General features: G+C 46.5%; 1 protein-coding gene across 1 annotated transcript in view; it reads right to left on the reverse strand.

Moving 5' to 3' along the window:
- The window catches only part of NIBAN1 (niban apoptosis regulator 1), a 121,306-nt gene that overhangs the window by 55,406 nt on the left and 47,093 nt on the right, over positions 1–18,807 (reverse strand). The window contains exons 2-5 of the mRNA XM_037034979.1: positions 18,209–18,339; positions 15,228–15,359; positions 11,868–11,982; positions 7,072–7,239 (exon numbers count right to left, since the gene is read on the reverse strand). Of these exons, the coding sequence (XP_036890874.1) occupies positions 7,072–7,239; positions 11,868–11,982; positions 15,228–15,359; positions 18,209–18,339 (546 nt within the window). The remainder of the gene's footprint in view (positions 1–7,071; positions 7,240–11,867; positions 11,983–15,227; positions 15,360–18,208; positions 18,340–18,807) is intronic.

An 18,807-nucleotide genomic window follows, 5' to 3' on the forward strand; every position in this document is an offset into this window, starting at 1 on the left:
ATCAGCAGACCTAATCCATCTTACAGCTGAGACTGTGTGCCCCGCCACCAGGCCCTCCCTAGTTCTCCCTCTCTCCATCCCCAGCAACCTCATTCTCCAGGGTTTCTATGACTTCGCCTTTTCTTAGGTTCCGTACAGAAGGGATTCTGTGCAATATTGGTTTTCCTCTGCCTGGCTTATTTTAGATCTGTTATTTTTAAAGTATTCCAACCCATGTCCTTATAAGCAGTGTAATCCTCCTAAAAAGCATATTTGTTTTTATTTACCTTTCGAAGAACCATATATGGTTTGCATTTTACACTGCACAAAGTTTAACCAGTAAACAAGCTCCATGATCGAATATTTTATCTTCAGAGCATATCTAGACTAGAAGATGTACTCATGCTTAGCTGGTGAACAAAATACTGAGTTAAACTCCATATTACTTATCAGGAAATCAGACCTATCTCATGTCTCACATGACCTGAGGTGACTACGCCCAGGTTTGCTTCTCTTCGGGTCATGGAAATGTACTGCAAGAGTAGTTTGATTTAATAGAGATGAGTTTTAAAAGATAAAGAGATGAGACCGTCTTTTCAAAAGTAATGCTGAAGAGGCAATATGATATGTACAATTGAAACTGATGTCAAAAACCAGGTGTTGGGACAACTGGTCCTCTGCCTCTAACTAGCTCTCACCTTGGGCGAGTAAGTCCCTATCTCAAACTTAACATAAAGCAACTCTGAAGGGTTAGAATAGGTAACCTCTAAGTTTCCTTCCAAACTTAGAGTTTTATGAACAGTAAGCAAGGGTCAGAGAGGGGAAGCGATGACGTCTTAAGAGAAAATGCCATAGAGGGAAAGAGAGAAACGTTTATAATTTGTAGAGTATTCACTGTGTGAGGCAAAGAGCACAGATTAAGCTTAAGGAAGGAATGAAGTTTCCTAGCAAAAAGAGTCCTTTTAAAGAATTTCATTTAGGACAGTCTTATGGGAACTGGAATCAAACAGTAATTTAGCAAGTATTATTGCTTATAATGCAAAGAGGTTTTCATGCATTGCAACAAAGGTACATCCCAGAATACCTTATATAGGTAAAAGCAAACAAAGAGATGTTTATAAAAATTGTACTTCTATCTATCTATGTCCAAACACTATTCAGCTGTAGTGTCCCAAAGAGCCCAAGCATAGTTAGAATTTTCAGACTCACAGATGTGTCTCTAAATATAAGCATGGGCCACAAAATCAGAAGTATGTTTTCATAGGTAACAAAATAAGATTCATTATACATTTTTAGTAAAATCAGTTGATGCCCACATCAGACACTTAGTTCCTGGAGTAATGACCTTGCGTCCTAGATGATAACGAGCTGAGTGGAAAGTAAGTTAGTGACAATAGATTCGAGATCTGCTGTTGTACCAAGAGTACAGACCATCGTGCTCAAATAAACACACCAGAAAGGATTTTCCTTCATGTGAATGGTAAGATTCTTCTGTGTTTTAAAAGTCGATTTGATTTAGCAACACTGAACTAAAATGTGCAAACGTCAAAATCAAATGTAATAAAGGCATTTGACTGGACGTGGGATTTGGGGGGCAAGAGCCCAGGCATACAACCCCATGGTAACCAATCCTGGAGTTAGTTCCAGGTTCACCCTGGCTCACTCGATCACAAGCACCCTCAGATGTCATACTTGTCCTGGATGATTGAAGAGACAACCCGAAGCCGGCTGAGTGTCATTTCACGACTGTGTTCTTTTCATCAGAAATCCTCTGGGCTCTTCTTTTGTACTAATCTTTTTCAACTCATGTGCCTTCATGCTTCCCAGACATTCTACTGTCCCCTCTTCCTTAGTGTTCATGGTGATGGGGACGCTGGCATTTGTTTAGTGGCTATCCTTCGAGCTAGCACAGTGCTGCTGGACCGGACTTCCCAGGCACCCCATCTCCTTCCCAGAATCACCACTCATCCAGTGCCTGGCAGCTTTATACGGGCATAGTGGCCAATTCCTCTACTCATGCCAAAGTGTTCCTCTTTGTCCAAACCACAGTTATAATTGCCATCCCTAAAATCACACTTAAACCCTTACATCATTAGTGTCTTCAAACCATTTTAGGAAACACAAGGTATCTGAGCACAGCCAGAGGTACAAAGGGGGCCACGAGATCTCCCTTGAGGCAGTGGGGTAGAGTTAGAGAAGCAGGATGAGCAGACATGAAAACGAATGGTAGAAGGTAGGATGCAGTGGGTGTTTCGTCCGTGGGATGGACAAGAGGTGCTGGTGAAGTCCTCCCTGTGACCTGCACGGCTTGGGTCAGGCTGATGCTTATCCTTAAAGAGGCAAGAGAGGATTGGAGTAGGTGAGGAGCGGCTGTCCCAGGTATATTAAAAGGTCAAAGATGTGCATGGAAAACTTCCATTTGACTTGGGCGGGTGGGAGAGTGTGCAGCAAGGTTAGGGGGGAAGGAGGCTTATGCCTGAGGACAGTGGGGAATGAGACCCAGCCAGTCAGTGTCTGTAGAATGCAGTGTTTCCTCTTTCGGACCATAGCAATGTCATTGAAAGATTGTCATCAAGAACTGTGCTGAAGAAGATGGTGCCTCTGACTGTCACATGCAGAAGGAGGTGGCAGTAACTGGCAAAAGTAAGATCAACTAAATGCCTCTGGACATGTTTTATATGAATCTCAAAGTAGGGTGGTGGCAATGAACTTGAAATAGAACACAGGAGAGACACTGGCAATTGAGCACAAAGAGGGTGAGTCAGAGAGCCTGAGTCACTGAATTTCACAAGGGCTTTGGATTCCTAATAAATATGCTGCTTAAACTTCCAAAGGTAAAATCCTAGGTCCATGCTGCGAGTGAATAAGTTAGTGCTTAACACAAAAGCACTAATCCCTTTTACTTTCATGTTTAAAGTTTGAGTAGAAGCAGCTGGCAGGTGCGTGAACACACATGCCCCACGCTCCTTCCCAGATGGGCACGTTTGCACGTCTGTCTAGGGGTGAAGGGTGGACGCATTTGCAGAGCCTGTACCAGGCGCCAGGCCCTTGGCCATTTGCTGGGGACACAGAGATAAAAGGGAGCCTGTGCCTCTGAGGGAGGGGGCCTGCCAGCGGCACCCCTCCTGCAAAGTGAGCCCCAGCCTCAAGGACCACCAGGCGGCTGACCTCCCACCTGGGTCTCCACGTCAGTGTGTGCTCCTGCTCTCGCCAGCCTTGTTCATGCATCTGTGTAAGAGACCTTCTCACCTGGTGGTGCCCAGAGGTCTCCTTCACAACATCTGCAACACAGGACACCACCCTCTTTCCCTGGACACGGCTCCTCCTTGCCCAAGGACCCATCTCGGAGAATGGCGGAAACATGGCGGGGCTCGTCTCGGGTCGCCCCACTGCCGTCTCGTTCCCCACATTACCTATCCTTAATTACTGTTGACTCTACTTCCTGGATAACTCTCTCACGCAGCCACCTCCTGCCATCTCCACAGTCACCTCTTCGGTGCAAGCTGCCACCGTCTGTTGCTGCCCAAACTTCCTAAGTGACCTCTTGGCCTCCCAGCATGCCCTCCCATCCACTGCCCACGCACCAGCCAGTGTGACCTTTCTAAAGCGAATATAGGCTGAGTCACTCATCTGCTTAAAATCCTTTAGGGGTTTCCTGTTGCTGTTAGCATCAAGTGCAAATCCCTTAATGTGCATGGCAAAGCCCTTCATGGCCTGAATCCTGCCCATCTTCCCATCCTCACTTGGCTGGGTCTCCTCTCTAAGCACCAGCCGCACAAAATCCTTTCAGTTCCTCTAATGGTCCGTGTGCGGACCCTCTCTTCCTGGCCAATACATACCCTGTTCTGCCTGCCAGAAACACTTTTCCCCTTCTCTGCAAATTCCCACGCCGAAAAAGGATCACGGGCAGACACGCAGTAATAATGATCACTACTCCACATTGCATGTGTACAGCCCTCTGTACGGACTGTGAGTGTCGGCCACATCCCTGTGACTTCAGTAGAGCATAGATACAATATTTTGCAAACAAAATTCTGGAGAATGGGCTGAACTTTGGGCGACAGAACCATCTTGGAATATCATGGCTGTATGTAAATCCAATTTTATGGTGTGGGACATTTAGATCCCGGCCTTCCCTCATCCGGGACAAAGGGTTACGGAGTCAGTGCCAAAGCGCATGGGTCGGCAGGTGCTCTGGACCCTGGTCATGCAGTGAGTGGATATTTAGTCCAGTGTGCTGGAGGGGGGTGTTCTGCTAAAGGTTCATCATGGAGTTTTCTTACGCCTGTTCGGTGAGGAGGTGCCAGAAACACGCGCACACATCACATATGCCTCTGTGCTCCCCAGAAGTGTAAGTAACCTCGGAGGCCTCCAGAAGCAGCTTCCTCTCTTGAAGGAAGGAGGAACAGCGAGCCCTCTACTTGCCCTTCCTCCCTTAGGACATAGTTTCCCAGAACAGGGTGTCATCAGGCTCTCTGTCAGGGTTAAATAAGAAATGAACCTGACCCATAAGGAAGAACCAGAGAGGCAGTTCTGGATTCAAAATGAGACCGGTTCAAGCCCAGAACTCCCGGGGCAAGTGGGTTGGGCTCTGGTGGGATTTGAGCACTAAGGAACCATCCTGGAACCCCAAGTGACAGAGGTCCTGAATGGAATTTAGCCCAAAGGCAACAAAATGACCTTCCTTGGAATATCTCTTGAGGGCTCCAAGCTGAGTGGGAGAAGTCCGGCAGAGAAAACTGATACTGTACTATCTCACTGACATTTAGTATCTTAAAAAACCAAACTCCTAGAAACAGAGAACAGATTGGTAGTTGCAGAGGCAGGGGGTAGGCGGTGGAAAAAATGAATGAAAGGGGCCCCAAAGGTATTCTGGGATATCACGTATAATGCGGTGACTCTAGTTAACATTACCGTACTGTCCATTAAAAGCTGCTAAGAGACTAGATCTTCAGAGTTCTCATCACAAGAAAAAAATTGTAAGTCTGCGAATGACAAATGGTAACTAAAATTATTTTGGTGGCCATTTTGCAATATATACATAAATCATTATATTATACTCCTTAAAGTGATACAATATTATATGTCCCTAATATCGCAGTAAAACTGGGGAGGGGAAGGATCCCTGGGGACTTGTGAGTGGACAGGACCAACAGTGGCCCAGCGCCAGCTGATGTCTCACTCCTAGTTCCCAACAGACGGGCGGTGGCCTGAGTCCATGAAGCATAGAGGCAGGGGGCGGAGCTAACTCTGGTTACCTGGGGGTAGAAGTCAGCAGCCTCCCCGAGGCCCCTCAGGGTTTCTGGCAGGTGTCACACCCCTAATTCCTAATCCCTTCTGGTAATCACGGAAAAAAATAATGGTTAACTAGCTGTCTGAGAATCCTCTTACTAGTTTATTCAAGGTCACACACTGAATAACAGGTAGAGACTGAGATGAATCGGGGAGGGGTGCAATAAAGAATGCTGCATGGCGCTCTCCAAAACCCAGAAACACAAGCGGGAAGGGAAAGACCCATGAGCTCATCGCCGGGAGGGTCAGGGACTGTCCCCTGAGATGTTTTGATTGTCTCCAGCTCTGACTACAGCTACTGGAAATTATGCCAAATCACAGTAAGTCTGCATAGAGCCTCCGTCAGGAAAAGCGGTTTTGGGACAGAGGAATGCGACACGGGCCCAGGGCCATGCGACAGGACCTCATGAGCTTGCTGCCTGCGATAACACACTGGAGAACAGAGCTGGGTTCTCAGCCGCCTGCACGCTTCCATAAATGGAGTCTGGATGCAGGCTGCATGCCAGCCAAAGACTCCCCGGAGAAATTCCTATTATGTCCATGGAAGGGAAGTGCAGCAAGTCCCATCTGGCCGGGCCGAGAATACCCCCTGCTTAGGAAACTTCGCGGTTGTCTGTACTTGGTGCCAAGTGCATGCTCACACTAGACCAAAGCCCCGGACCCAGAGGTGTGAGTGCGCTGAGAGAGGAGCCAGACAGAGCCGGCAGTGCTGGGCGATTCTGTCTCTACAACACCAAAACCACAAGGCGAGATATTAATAAGGGTGTCGTTTTTATGAAGTCCCTAGCTAGTTACGAGACAATATTATGACCCATGTTGTTGAGAGTTGCTATAGCAAAATAGAGTGACATTATCTTCTCCCACTTGGTCTATCAATACACGAGCTAAAATCAGGAACAGGCTGACAGGCACCACTAGTGACTCGAACTCCGTGGGCCTGACGCTCTCGGGGAAACCCCAGAGCTTTAAAGTAGGTGCACAGTGAAATCAGCCTTATTAGGAAGTAAAGGCCCAGTGGGTGAGGCAACAACCCCGCTGCTACCTGCTCCAAGGGGCTGAAGTGCTGAGCTCCCCTCCACCCTCCGGCCTGTGACCAAAGGCTTCATGGGGGCCAGAAAACCAGCATTCATGTCCACTCAGCAACAACATGACATACCAGAATGAAAAGCTTTATTAGAAACATAAAGTTAATGAAATCCATACCTCGAGGCACCATGGTCTGAGGCCACACCGCTGCAGCGTGGCCAGGGGGGCCAACAGTGCCACCAGCGCAGGCAGTTTGTTAGAAGAGCAAAATCAGGGACCCACCGTAGACCCAGTGAGTCAGAATAGCTGAGAATTGGGCCCCCAAATCTGTGTTCAAGTTCTGTAAGTGATTCCTATGTACCTTCAAGTTTTGAGTAACTAGTATTCAGAGGAAGGCGGGAATAAGCAAGAAATGTCCTAAGGACCAGGATTTTGCCAGGGACACCTGATGCATTCTTGCTGTCACGTAGATTTTAAACCATCGGTTACAAGGAGGAGGATGAATTACATGCAAAATTACGTGTGGAAGATGGTGCCTCAAAGCATGCCTATGTGTGGGGTCAGACTCCTGCTCCGCATTCTGCCCCACCGAGGCCTCCAGACCAGACTAAACCACCGGCATGTTCTCCATGCTCCCCCCGTGCAAGACTCTCGTTTGGCACACCTGGGGCAATGCCACCTGTGGCTCTTTCTAGGAAGCATTCTAACAGATGGCTGAGCAGGTCAACTGAGCAAAACAGCCCAGCTGGGGGCAAGGGAGCAGGCGGGCCATACCGTGATTTAGGTGTCGGATGCAGTCATTCAGGAGAGCACTGAACTTCTTCTGGTCAGCGGCCTCGTGGAAGCAGAAGTAGCCATGTCTGAGGAAGGGCAGCCACAGGTACACGGGGAATTCCTTCGGCAGGACCACAAAGGGCTGGGCGTTCTCCTTCTCAATGGATGCTACAGAAATAGTGAAGACACAAAGATGTCTCAAAATGTGTGTCTTTTCTTAAAGTGCTTATTTCAGGCTGTGAAGGCAGCCTTCTAGGGCAGGCCACAGGATGGAAAGGTGCTGTGAAATGTCTTTGGGGGGTTTGGGGGTAATGAGAGTCCGGGCTCCTCCCATAGCCTTCCACCGGCTTCACCTGTCTCACTCCAGCAGGTGGGCTCACATGCTCCCCCTTGGGGACAACCAAGACCCTCAGACACGATCTTTCCAGACTTCCTTAAACCGACAAAATGAGCAAACAGAGCTCCCTCTTCCCTACTGGCTCTCCCCAGGCTACCCTGACCGCCTGTGCAGACACTCACCCTCCTCTCCCGCAGGCTTGCATACCACCAAGTCTGCTCTCTGCCCTGCATTCTCTCTTCCTCCTTCCCGCCCTCCCTGTTTTCACGCCATGAACCCCCCTTCTCCCCTCAGTCGTGTTCCTGCCCCGCCAGCCCCAAAACCAAATTGCTGAGGTCACTAGTGTCACCCTGGCTGCCAGCCTGTGGCTTCCTCTTTATTATCTATGCTGTTAATCGGATCTGAAACAACTGTTGCTGCTGGCTACCCCTTCTTTTAAAACATTCTCTTCTCGTGACTTCTGAAAGCATGTCTCTCCTGGTGTCCTTCAGGCTTTTAAACAAGTGTTTCTCCTTTGTCCCCTTTATTGGTTCCTCTGCGTCCCCCCAGGTAAGGGTTGGCACTTGCTCCCTGTTCTGTCCTGGTGTCCACTTTGCTCTTAGTCTCCATTCCTCCCAGGTGCCACCACCCACCCCAGGCCTCTGCAGATTGCTTCTGCTGTTCATGTCACCTCTCCTCCTCCCCTCCCATCACGATCTTGCACAGAGACATCTCACATCCAGCAAAAGTCAATGCAAAAGCCCGCGGCTCTGAGGTGCCTTTGTCGGCACCTCCCCTGCTACCAGAGACAGAGTTGGGTGCTCCCTACCTTGTTCTCCCCAAATAGAGTAATAATCTGTTTCCATGTCTGGCCCCAACACTGAGGGCGAGGGGCACAGGCTGAGAGCAGCTCTCTCACTGATGCTCCCCAGAAAGCTGTCCCACTGCCCTGGGAGTCCCAGAAGAGGGAGACTGCATCTGACATATCTTTGTACCCTCCACTCAAGGCACAGTCACGGAACCTAGTAGCTGTGGAACTGCTGAATGAATAAATGTGCTATGTTGTCTGAGGAAATTATTTTATTTATTCATCTTTAGAGGGGAAGGGAAGGAGAGAGGGAGAGAAATATCAATGTATGGTTGCCTCTCATGTGTCCCCTGCTGGGACCTGGCCTGGAACCCAAGCATGTGCCCCGACTGGGAATCGAACTGCGATCCTTTGGTTCATAGGCCCGCGCTCAATCCACTGAGCTACACCAGCCCTGGGGCTGTCTGAGAACATTTTAAAAGGCTTAAACAATGGAAACTTTTGCCTCTTTCCTCAAACTCCATTCCAAGAGACTCACGTGAAGCCATAGTAGTACTCAGATGCCCCAGCTAAGCTCGGCTCCCTTCCCTGCATTACAATGACATGATCTTGCACTCAGTTAAATGAAACCCATCTTCTCCCTTGAGTTGCGGAGAACAAGTACGTGAAAAATGATCCCTGTGCACCCTGCTTATACCCTATGCTCCGATCTCAGGGCACGGAAGGGAAGAAGGACCCTCCAAGAGGCCAGTGCAAGCTCTAGGCACACCAAGAAATGGATCACAACCTAAGGAGGGCTCCACAACCAAGTCTTGCTACTGGCAAGTTACTAAGTCTAAGACTGGCTTGGAAAATGAATAGATCTCCCAGCGCACCTGTGGGAGATGTTTCCATGTCCCGAAACCTGTAGGTCACATAGTGGAATGCACTGGGACCACCAGCAAAATACCTGGCCCACAACAACCTAACAGTGAGTCAGCGTGTGAATGAACAAACAAACGAATGGATGACTGAATGCTGTAGCAGAGACCTCTGCTAGCAACACATGTCTATTCTCCCTTCTTTCTCGGGAATAAAATCCTGGATTTTTCATTGAGCAAATGCCGCACAGAAATGAAGACTACACGTCCAGCCTTCACTTCAGCTTGCAATGCCACAGCCACTAAGTTCTGGCTAACGGGGTGCCAGGGGTACCCAACCTTGTGACGTCCCTGGGCCATACGGGAAGAAAATGAGTTGTCTTGGGCCACACATTAAAAACACAAACACTACAAAAACGATGAGAAAAAAAAGATTTCAAGTAAATATACGATTTTGTGTTGGGCGACATTCGTAGCCATTCTGGGCTGCACGTGGCCCACAGGGCGTGGGTTGGACGCCCCTGGAATGGAAGAGGCAGTGAAACTTCCTGGAAGTTTCCCTAAAGAGAGGGAATGTGTTTGTCTCCTCCCCCTTTCTCCTTCCTGCTGCCTGGGAGGAGAAAGCCCCCCCTGCTCTCCAGCAGCCCCCTTGTGCTGTGTCAAAAGGGCCACGACTTAGAAATAAAGGGGGAGAAAGCTAGGATGAGTCCCTGACATTCATGGAACTGTCCCACCCGCCCTGGACTGCTAAAGCCAAACGTTTAGCAAGGCAATAGAACTTTATGTATTTAATTTGAGTTTTTTATTGTGTGTGGCAAGCTAGATTCTCACTAATAAAATGCCAAGTAAATGAGTCACTTCAGCAAGACCTGAGGGCACCTACAATACATCATCTTAGCAGAGAGACATATTCGTCCATAAGCCTCTAGTACTTTTTCTCACGTGAGGTTAATTCCTTCCACCTTTCCTGTGCCTCCTCAGCCTGTAACATCCTTTCCAGTAGAACTGGTGTCTCACAGGGAGTCCTTCTGTTAACGTGGTTTTGTGAAGCAATTCTTGCCCTTTCCAAGACGTCACGGTTTTATACAAACAACTGACAGAAACACGGACCTTCTGCATTTAAAAGCTTCAGAAAGCCCCGTAAAACGCACTCCTATTTAACCTCTTACGACAACTTTCCAGAGGCCGTTCGTCGGCATTCTTTCTGAGTTGAGTTACAAGACTTTCACAAATGATCCACTGTAGAATGTTTTATTTTTAAAACTCAGAAGGCCACACCATACAATAAGGAAAAAAGTCATGAAATGCCCCCATCTGAAGCCCTGAGCCAAACGGCATCAGTCACACAAGACTCGTGCTTCTTACTCCTCTCCATTCCTTCCAACATGATTTCATCAACTAACCAGTCACTATATTGTCTGTGCTGACCGACTCCATCGGGAGGTCGTCTCGAGAGAAATTCTGGGGAATCCGCACACTGGTATTTCCACTTCCAGCGGTCGCTCCAGAGCCAAGATGACATGTAAGTAGATGTCAAAGCAATATAATAATATGTACAGTGCACATAAAGTGTTGCTTTAGTTTGAATTACTACGTATTTAATAATAGTTTGTTAATCCAGGTTTATGGTCCCTGTACCAATCTAATAATAGTGCCATTAAAAACACTATGCTAAGAATTTCACACCAAAATAACAGTGGAAAACAATGACTATATTTTCTCCATAAACTCTAATGAAATGATTATACCCATTAATGAGAACCAGCGCTCTCTTCACGAAGCCGAGTAATTACTGTTCAGTGTGATCTACACAAAGCCAGATGGAATTATTCCATTATCCACAGTTCATGAATCTCTGTGAAAGGCACTACTTGGTCTATACACACATATTATCCATCATGGTTTCTACGTGGAAAAGGTAGAATGAATGAGAATCCAAGTACAGCAGAGATGAAAAGATCCTTCTAGATTTTCAAAGTTCAAGGCCCTGGTGTTGGAGAAACAGTAACCACAGAGGCTCAGTAACACCAGGGAACACATTTACTAAGGGGCGCAGTTAGAACGAGATAAAAATTCGGCCTTCCAACTCTCACTTCAGTGTGCTTTCCATGGCAGCGTTCGGCTATTATGTATAAAAATGCTAATGAACACAACGCTTTTTTACAGCGTAGCTGTGAGTTACTCTAACGCTTGTTGAAAAACATGGTGTCGAATTAGAATATTCTATGGCATATCTTCCTAAAATGAGGAAAATAATATTCCCTTGACAGGCTTGCTGAAAGACAAGCTTGTGCATTGTACAGACTGAGCCCTGCCTATTCATTTCTGCTATCCTGTGCCGTGCTACCAAAGCCTCCACTGTATTCCCAAAGCCTTAAGATGCCAACCAATGGCACGCACTCAATGCACTAGAAACCCAGGGACTGACTTACATTCTACTGACCGTGACTCAAAATAATAGAACTGGTACAATGTTTACCTAGATTGGGAGAACTATGTCTCCCACTTGCCTGTGGAGTCTGTGTATCTAACCCAGGGTTTCGCAACTTCTGCAACTACTGGTAATTTATGTCGGATAAGCCTTCATTTTCGGGGCTGGTTCTGTTCCTTGCTGGGTGTTTCACAGCATCCTGGGCCTCCACCCACCGAATGCCTGAGGCACCATCCTTCCAAGCTGTGACAACCAAAAATGTCTCCAGACCCTGGCAAAGGTCCCCGGAGGGAAAAAATCTCCCTCCCCCCACGGAGAACCACTAGCTAAACAAAGCAAGTCTAGGCACGTTGCCTTGGGAAAGAATGCTCAGCCACTCACCAAGAGGGTCTGGGAAATGCCGATCGGATAACAAATTGTATTCCTCTTCTGAGGTTAACACTTTGCCACCCGCCGGCAGAAGGCGGCTTTTAGGAGCAGCTCCTTTCTGATAGGCCTGGGAAAGGAAAGGAGACGTGAGTGATCATTTGGCATTTTGAAAAAGATCCAGAATATTAGATATAGACAGACCCAGACACTCAGAGATAAGCCATTCCCACCCTATGTTACTGAGTACGAGCCATGCATTTAATAAAATACATTTTGCATGACTGCTGCTTACAAGATATTCCTTTAGTGCTTGTGTGGGATGGTCGCAACATGGTGAGTCAGAGTCCCTCATCTCGGGGAGAGTCACTGTAGGTGTGCTTCTCAGATGAGGACAACACGGTGTCAGTAACTTCCAGGAGTCCTGCATCGTACCATTGCAGGCACAGGCAGTCGAATCATTCTGATACCCACAAGGGTGATGTACACACAGACGTTCACTACACTGAGTGCCAGCCGACTGGTGACTAACGAGACCGTGGGCCAGGTAACCGCAATCATGGTTGCCAAGGATTTTCACCCAAAACAAAAAAAGGTTGTCATGAGGAAGATGTCACCACTGGGCCCTGGGGCACGCGACTGTTTTAAAGAAACATGATCGGCAGTGGAAGGGCATTATCACGAGTCGGAACACATGCCAGCCGGCAGACGGAAAGCTCTGCGGTTCAGGAAACACAAGAGGTGCAGAGCATTGCTAGGACACTGGAAAGCATTTGTAAAGCAGAGAGGCCCCCAGGGACCCCAGAGAAGGTGCAGTTAGGTGGTTGCATCTGATGCTGATGGCCCGGCTTGAGTCAAGGCAAAATTTTGAGAATGATCAGCTAAAAGCCAGTTGAGAGTTGACACCCCATACAATATTTGTATTGTATTGCATGACCCGAAATACAGCGTGGACTCCAGGTAATAACTCAGAGAGTGTTGATCAGGGGTCCACATAATCCGAATAAGAATAACACACTCTCCATCAACAAGGCAGTGACTGAAGAGACCCAAACAAAACAAACTCTCACACGTCTAAGAAGGTCGTTTGCAACTGCTTACGAGCATCAGGGACCCAGAGAGAATCGAAAGTTGTGTGATTGACTGACCTCAAACCTGAATTGTGTTATTTGTTTTAACAGGCCCCACTCTGGGCTTTTATAAGCATTACATTGCTTAATCTTAAAAATGCCACTAGGAATTAGCTATTATCTCCATTTCACAAAGGAGAAGAGAGGTTAAATAACCTGCCAATGGCCCATCGGTGAGTAGATGACAAATCCTGGATTCGTACCTGGTCTGTCCAGTCCAGTGCAAGTCCAAGTGCACCAGTGAAATGATTATCAACTGAGACTGCTTATGTTTTTTGCTCAATTACCAGTCAAAACCGAACCCTCCATAAAATAACCAGCAACGTGTAAGTACTTTGTGTATAACTAACTCTTAGGTATAATTTTTAAGAACAAATTCTTCTATAAATGAAAAAATGACATTAATAAAACAGAGGAATTATGGCAAGCTGAATGGTATTTTTCTTAATTTCTAAGTTTTCTCGAATACTTGTTTATTGTCACATTCAGTAACCATATCTTAAAAGTACAAACAGGAGCATTTGGAAATGATGAGCAAAAAAGTGTTTATACTTGGTTATTATCCAATTCAATAACCATATCTTAGAAATCCAAACAGGTTCATTGGAAAATAAGGAGCAAATAAATGGAAAGTTGAGGGAGAAAGCTTTAAAAATGAAAAGAGGAAAAACACCCATTTTGATTCAAAATGAAACTTCAGTTAGTGCCAAATATGGTGAAGACCATAATAAATCCAAGAGGAAGCTCTCTGAGTGTTTCCTCCCAACAACCGCCTGGTGATCTTACCAGCAGGTGCCCTGCATTGGTTTCTGCCAGGGCTCAGCCACATGCTGAGTATTTCAACGTGCTCCTTTGTCTAATCCTCACGGTGACATCGTGAGTAAGGGAGCAGGCTCACCATTTTACAGATGAGAAAGGTGAGGCTCAAGAAGATTTACAACTAATGAAAGGACACATCTAATACCTGATACAGGTGTGATTCAAAGTCCCCAATCTTGTCCATTACACCATACTGCCTCTTTGCAAGCTTCCCTAAGAGGACAGCGTAACGTGTCATACAAAATAAAAATGATTTGCTATCATTGTCATTATTATTGGTAGTGTATTGGGAATTTGCTTGGCAGAGCATATCAAGAGTTGAATAAAATCTTAACATAGATAAACAGAGAAAATATAGTTAATGAGTGTTGAAAAGAACAAGGCTACTGAAGACAGCATTACCTGGCTGCCTGCGGAATAAATCTGTATTGCATTTTATTTCTATTTTCCACCAGAAATGGGAAGGAAACACATTGGTCTATCAGCCTGAAACCTCCCCCTAAAGGTTTAGTACCAGGAATATTGCTCAGAGTATCCATGGTGGTTGTCCAGGCTGCTCTTGAACTTAGAGTCAAGAGAGCAAAGTTTTTAAATCTGTTACCGCTTTTAACTGATAAATAATAGCTATTCATTCCAAAGGCAGCTTCAGAATCTATGTAGATTTAAAATATGTACAGTAGGAGATGTGAACTGAATTGTTGCGATCATTCAGCCTAACTCTCCAGTTTAATTGAAGCCCAAACTAAACTTTGGTTTCCCAAGTTCAAGGCCCAGTGTTCCTCCCTCTATAGCACTATACTCTCCACAGGGGAAACAAATGGGAACCCATAAAAACTGACGTCTTCCCAGGTGCTGAGCACTTTGCATATGTTATCTCATTTTTTTTCACATTTCACAGACAAGAAAAATAATGAGATAACCAAAAATTTGTTAAAAGGAAAAAATCTGTAAATATATGCAAAATAAGTATATGAAATGTCCTGAATTCCTAGGAACTCATGCAAATTCAACCATGGTCTTGTTAAATAACTCCTCAGCCACCTGTCCTGTAGGAGGCTTAAGAATGGGAAGACACGGAGACACAGAGCTAAGGGACAGATACCAGGACAGCGACCTTGAAGCAGGAAAGGCTCCTGCCCTGGTCGCCGGGCACAACCTCTTTCCACACTCATTTGCAATTGCTTGTTCAAGGTCTCTCTGGCGCACTAGACTACGAACATCTGTCTGACCCACTGCCCTATGCCCAGAACCTCTGATGATGTGGCACATAGTAGGCACTCAGTAAACATCTGTTCCCTGAAATGAGCACCTTCTCGAGAGTGAGGGCTTCTTAAAATCATCGGTTCTGAAGGAGAGGGCACAAAAGTCAATCCACTGGATTTGTAGGAATATTGCAAGAACCAAGGGCAACAAGGAAATATCTCACCTCTTTGTTCTCATAGCTCTCCACAGCAAAATCATTTTTAACCACAACGTATCTCTCCTTCCATTTCTTTATGTCTTCAGCAAACTGTGTTAGTTCTGCTTCATATAAAACAGTGCCAGGGTCCAAGGGTGGCTTAAAGAAGATGAATACGATTAATCATGATAATAGAAGTTGACATACCGTGCTACCACGAAGTCTGTCCATGCACGTCAAGGACTATTTTAGGAAACTGTCCTGTCCTGAGATCCTGGAGAAGTGGCTACTTCTTTCCTTCCCTCCACAGTTCCCTCTCCTACTCCACCCATCCACTACACATATTCGTCTTATTGATATTGTTGTGGCTTTCATTTCCCTCCATTAGGTTACAGAAACAGAAGCAAATGGTGGAAGGGGTTATGGTAAGAAGGTTACACCTGGTATACATGTGGCACTTAATAAATCCTCGATAAACTCTGCGGAAGAGAGGGAGCAAAGCAGTTAAGTGTAAGTTGTAGAATTCTATCCCGACACCAGGAATATGCCTCAGGTTTAATTCCCCCAAGACAGGAGAATTAACAGGCTGTTCTCCCATTCATCACACCCCCAGGCAGCCTCAGGAGTCCATGCTGAGTGGTTCTCCCAGGTCCCAAGCTGCAGGGACCCAGGCTACACGCACTGAACCAATACCTGTTCTCAAGGAGACCACGTGGGCTCCCTGATCAAAGAACAAGCAGGCAAACCAGCACCGCTCTGCCTCTGGTGCTTAAAAGCCTGAGGATTTCTTGTGAATGCTGGTGGCCCAGGTTCCATAGGGGAGTCTCTGGGACACTCCCAGTTAGGTCTCCTGGCGAACTGTGTACAGAATCAATCCCATCCTGCCTCACGGTGCAAATCTTGTTTTATCTCAAATTTAAGAAGGGACCTCTGTCTTTCCTGTGAATTTATGTCTATTTTCCCTTTATTAAAAAAAATCTTACCTCCCTTAGAAACTCAGCCTCCCCACTTCAAACATTGCACCGAGGGGGCCGATAAGCTGATCTTTCTAAGAACGGTCTGAGGGATGAAATAAATGCCTTCCCAGAGTCCAGGGCTTAATATTCTGTCCTCGCAAATAATAAGGCAGTCACTTATCTTGCCTCATTAACGGGTTGAGAGGACCTCATTTTTCTCTCTACATGAGACCGAAGCCATATATAAACTGAACTCTTCATGGTCCTTATGTATAGCATTTCTTAAGCCCAGACCACTGAAATCAATTGACACGCTTGTTTGAAATGTGGCTCCACCCGAGACTTAAATATAACAGAATCTCTGGGAGAGTGTGGGCCAGAATGTGCATTTTAACAGCCTCCCTGAATTTTGAGAATCACTGTTCTATGGAGATGACAATCTGTTATCCCTACGCACCCAGGCCACTAAATCCACTGGTCACCTGACTCAACCTCTTGGCAGTATGTGACCCATTTCATACTGCCAACCTCCTGAAACTCCTTTTTCTTGCCTTCTAGAACATTTCGATTCCATGGCTTTTCTCCTACTCTGCAGGCTATTTCTTTTTTGTCCATTGGGCAGGATTCTTCTTTTTCTGATCCCTTCTATTGGAGGGGCCAAAGGTTGGTCATGAAACCTTTCTCTCCTCTCTATTCTGTCTCAACTAGGTCCCATGGCTTTGCTACCAGTTATAAGCTAAGAAATCCCAAGTTTCTATTCTCTAGCTTTACTCTCTCCACTGAGCTCAAGATCAGAGGATTCAACTACTTCCTCAATGTTTCCACGAGTATAAGTGTCTTAAACTTAAGATGTCTTAAATAAGGGTCTTAAACTTAAGATGCCAAAAGTGAACTCATGTTTCCCACCTACTTCCAACTCCTTTATCTGAAAGGCACCTCCATCCACTTATTTGCAAGAAGTCATCACTGATTTCTCTCTATTCTCTGCTCTCTCTAATCCAGTCCATCAGCAAGTCCCGTCAGCTTCATCTCAACCACCTTAACCTGGACCTGTCCTCATAACTGCCACCACCACCACCCCAGTGCCATTTGCCATCATCCCTCTCCTGAGCTGCTTATGCTGTCCTCCGCACTGGTCCCCCATCTCCCGCCTTGTCCTTCCCCATAGTCTTTTCATTGTAGAGGGGCCAGAAAGATCACTTAAAATCAGAAGTCCCTCTGTATTCAATACCTTTCCACAACTTCCCACCACACTGAAAGTAAACACCCAATTGTAGTCCATGGTCCCCCATGGTGTAGTCCCCACCCGTCACTCTGCAGTCATTTCTCATCCCTGCTCCCTTGCTCACACTGCTCTCTGCGCTCCAGCCCTCCTGATGTGCCCGAGGCTGCCGCAGGGACTCTGGACTCGTCCTGTCATGTGCCCGGCACACTCTTCCCACAGATGTGCACGCAGCCTACGCTTCCTTCCCTCCCATTTCTGCTCCAGCGTTGCCCCCACCGAGGGCTTCTCTGACCGTCTCCTCTAAAGTAAGCCTCCTGCTTCATTGTTCTTTGTAGCATTCGCCCTCGCCTGACATCACCTGATGGTCATTTGTTCCTTTATTGTCTGTCTCCTACGTTTGAATCTAAATAGGAAGACAGAGAATTTTACTTCTTCCCCTGTTGGAGCAGGGCCTGGCGCATAGTAGGTATCGATAGTTAGTTGCTGAGATCATGGATAATCATTATAGTGGAGCCAAAGAAAAAGAATAAGTGACTTTAAACAATTGAAGTTCACTACACAAGTCAAATTTCCTGATATCAAAGCATCAATGTGGGGAAAACACATTAAAAGTGGATCATGCTGTTTTTTAAAAAATATGGATTACATCATCAACAAAAATGCATACCTTCTAACTCTCAGGTAAATAGAGTGTTTTGAGCATGAAATGATTTGAGAGCACACTTTTTAAAATCAGCCATTCAAATGATTGTTCCTTTGGGGTCTATTGTGAGTTATAAAGCCATACTCAGTGGGAGAAAGACACAAGCCAAGCGGCCCTGGGTTACCTTGGTCTTCAGAAGCTGTGACGTCACGTCTCTTTGCTGCTCCACTTCACTGCGCACGTGATCACAGAAAGCCACCGAGTACTGGCGGCTGTAGTAGGGACTGAAGTTTTTGATAGCAGCCTCTGTTTTCCCTGGGGAAACGTGAAAGTCAGAATTTAGAAATGCAGCCTGTCTTGCACCATAGACACCTGCCTACCTCGTTCCATAATCACTCCTCCTGTCTCCCTCATACCTCTGTCCCCCAGGAAGGTGTTAGTCCACGTGACCCGAGAACTATGACACATGTTGCACCTGCGTTTATCTCACCCCTTGTCTGAGACCACCCTGAAGGATTTTGTTGTCCCTAGGGACCATCCATCCATCTGGGGACCAGGAGAATTTTTCTTCATTTTATATCAACAACCCATTGCCATGGCCAGAATTCAACATCCTTCCAATCCCCTACAATTCCGACCCCCCCTCACCCTGTTCTCACTTCAGCTGGCTCTCCATTCGCCTCTGTCATTCAGTTCCCGCACAGCAGTCACCCCAGGGTCCACCACGTCAGCTCGGCACTTTCCTCACTCCATTTGTCCTCAGAGCCCTGAGGCTCCTCCCTC

This window comes from Sturnira hondurensis, unplaced genomic scaffold, assembly GCF_014824575.4.
Source record: "Sturnira hondurensis isolate 20B ecotype Veracruz unplaced genomic scaffold, ASM1482457v3 Scaffold0022215, whole genome shotgun sequence".
NCBI classification, from domain to species: domain Eukaryota; kingdom Metazoa; phylum Chordata; class Mammalia; order Chiroptera; family Phyllostomidae; genus Sturnira; species Sturnira hondurensis.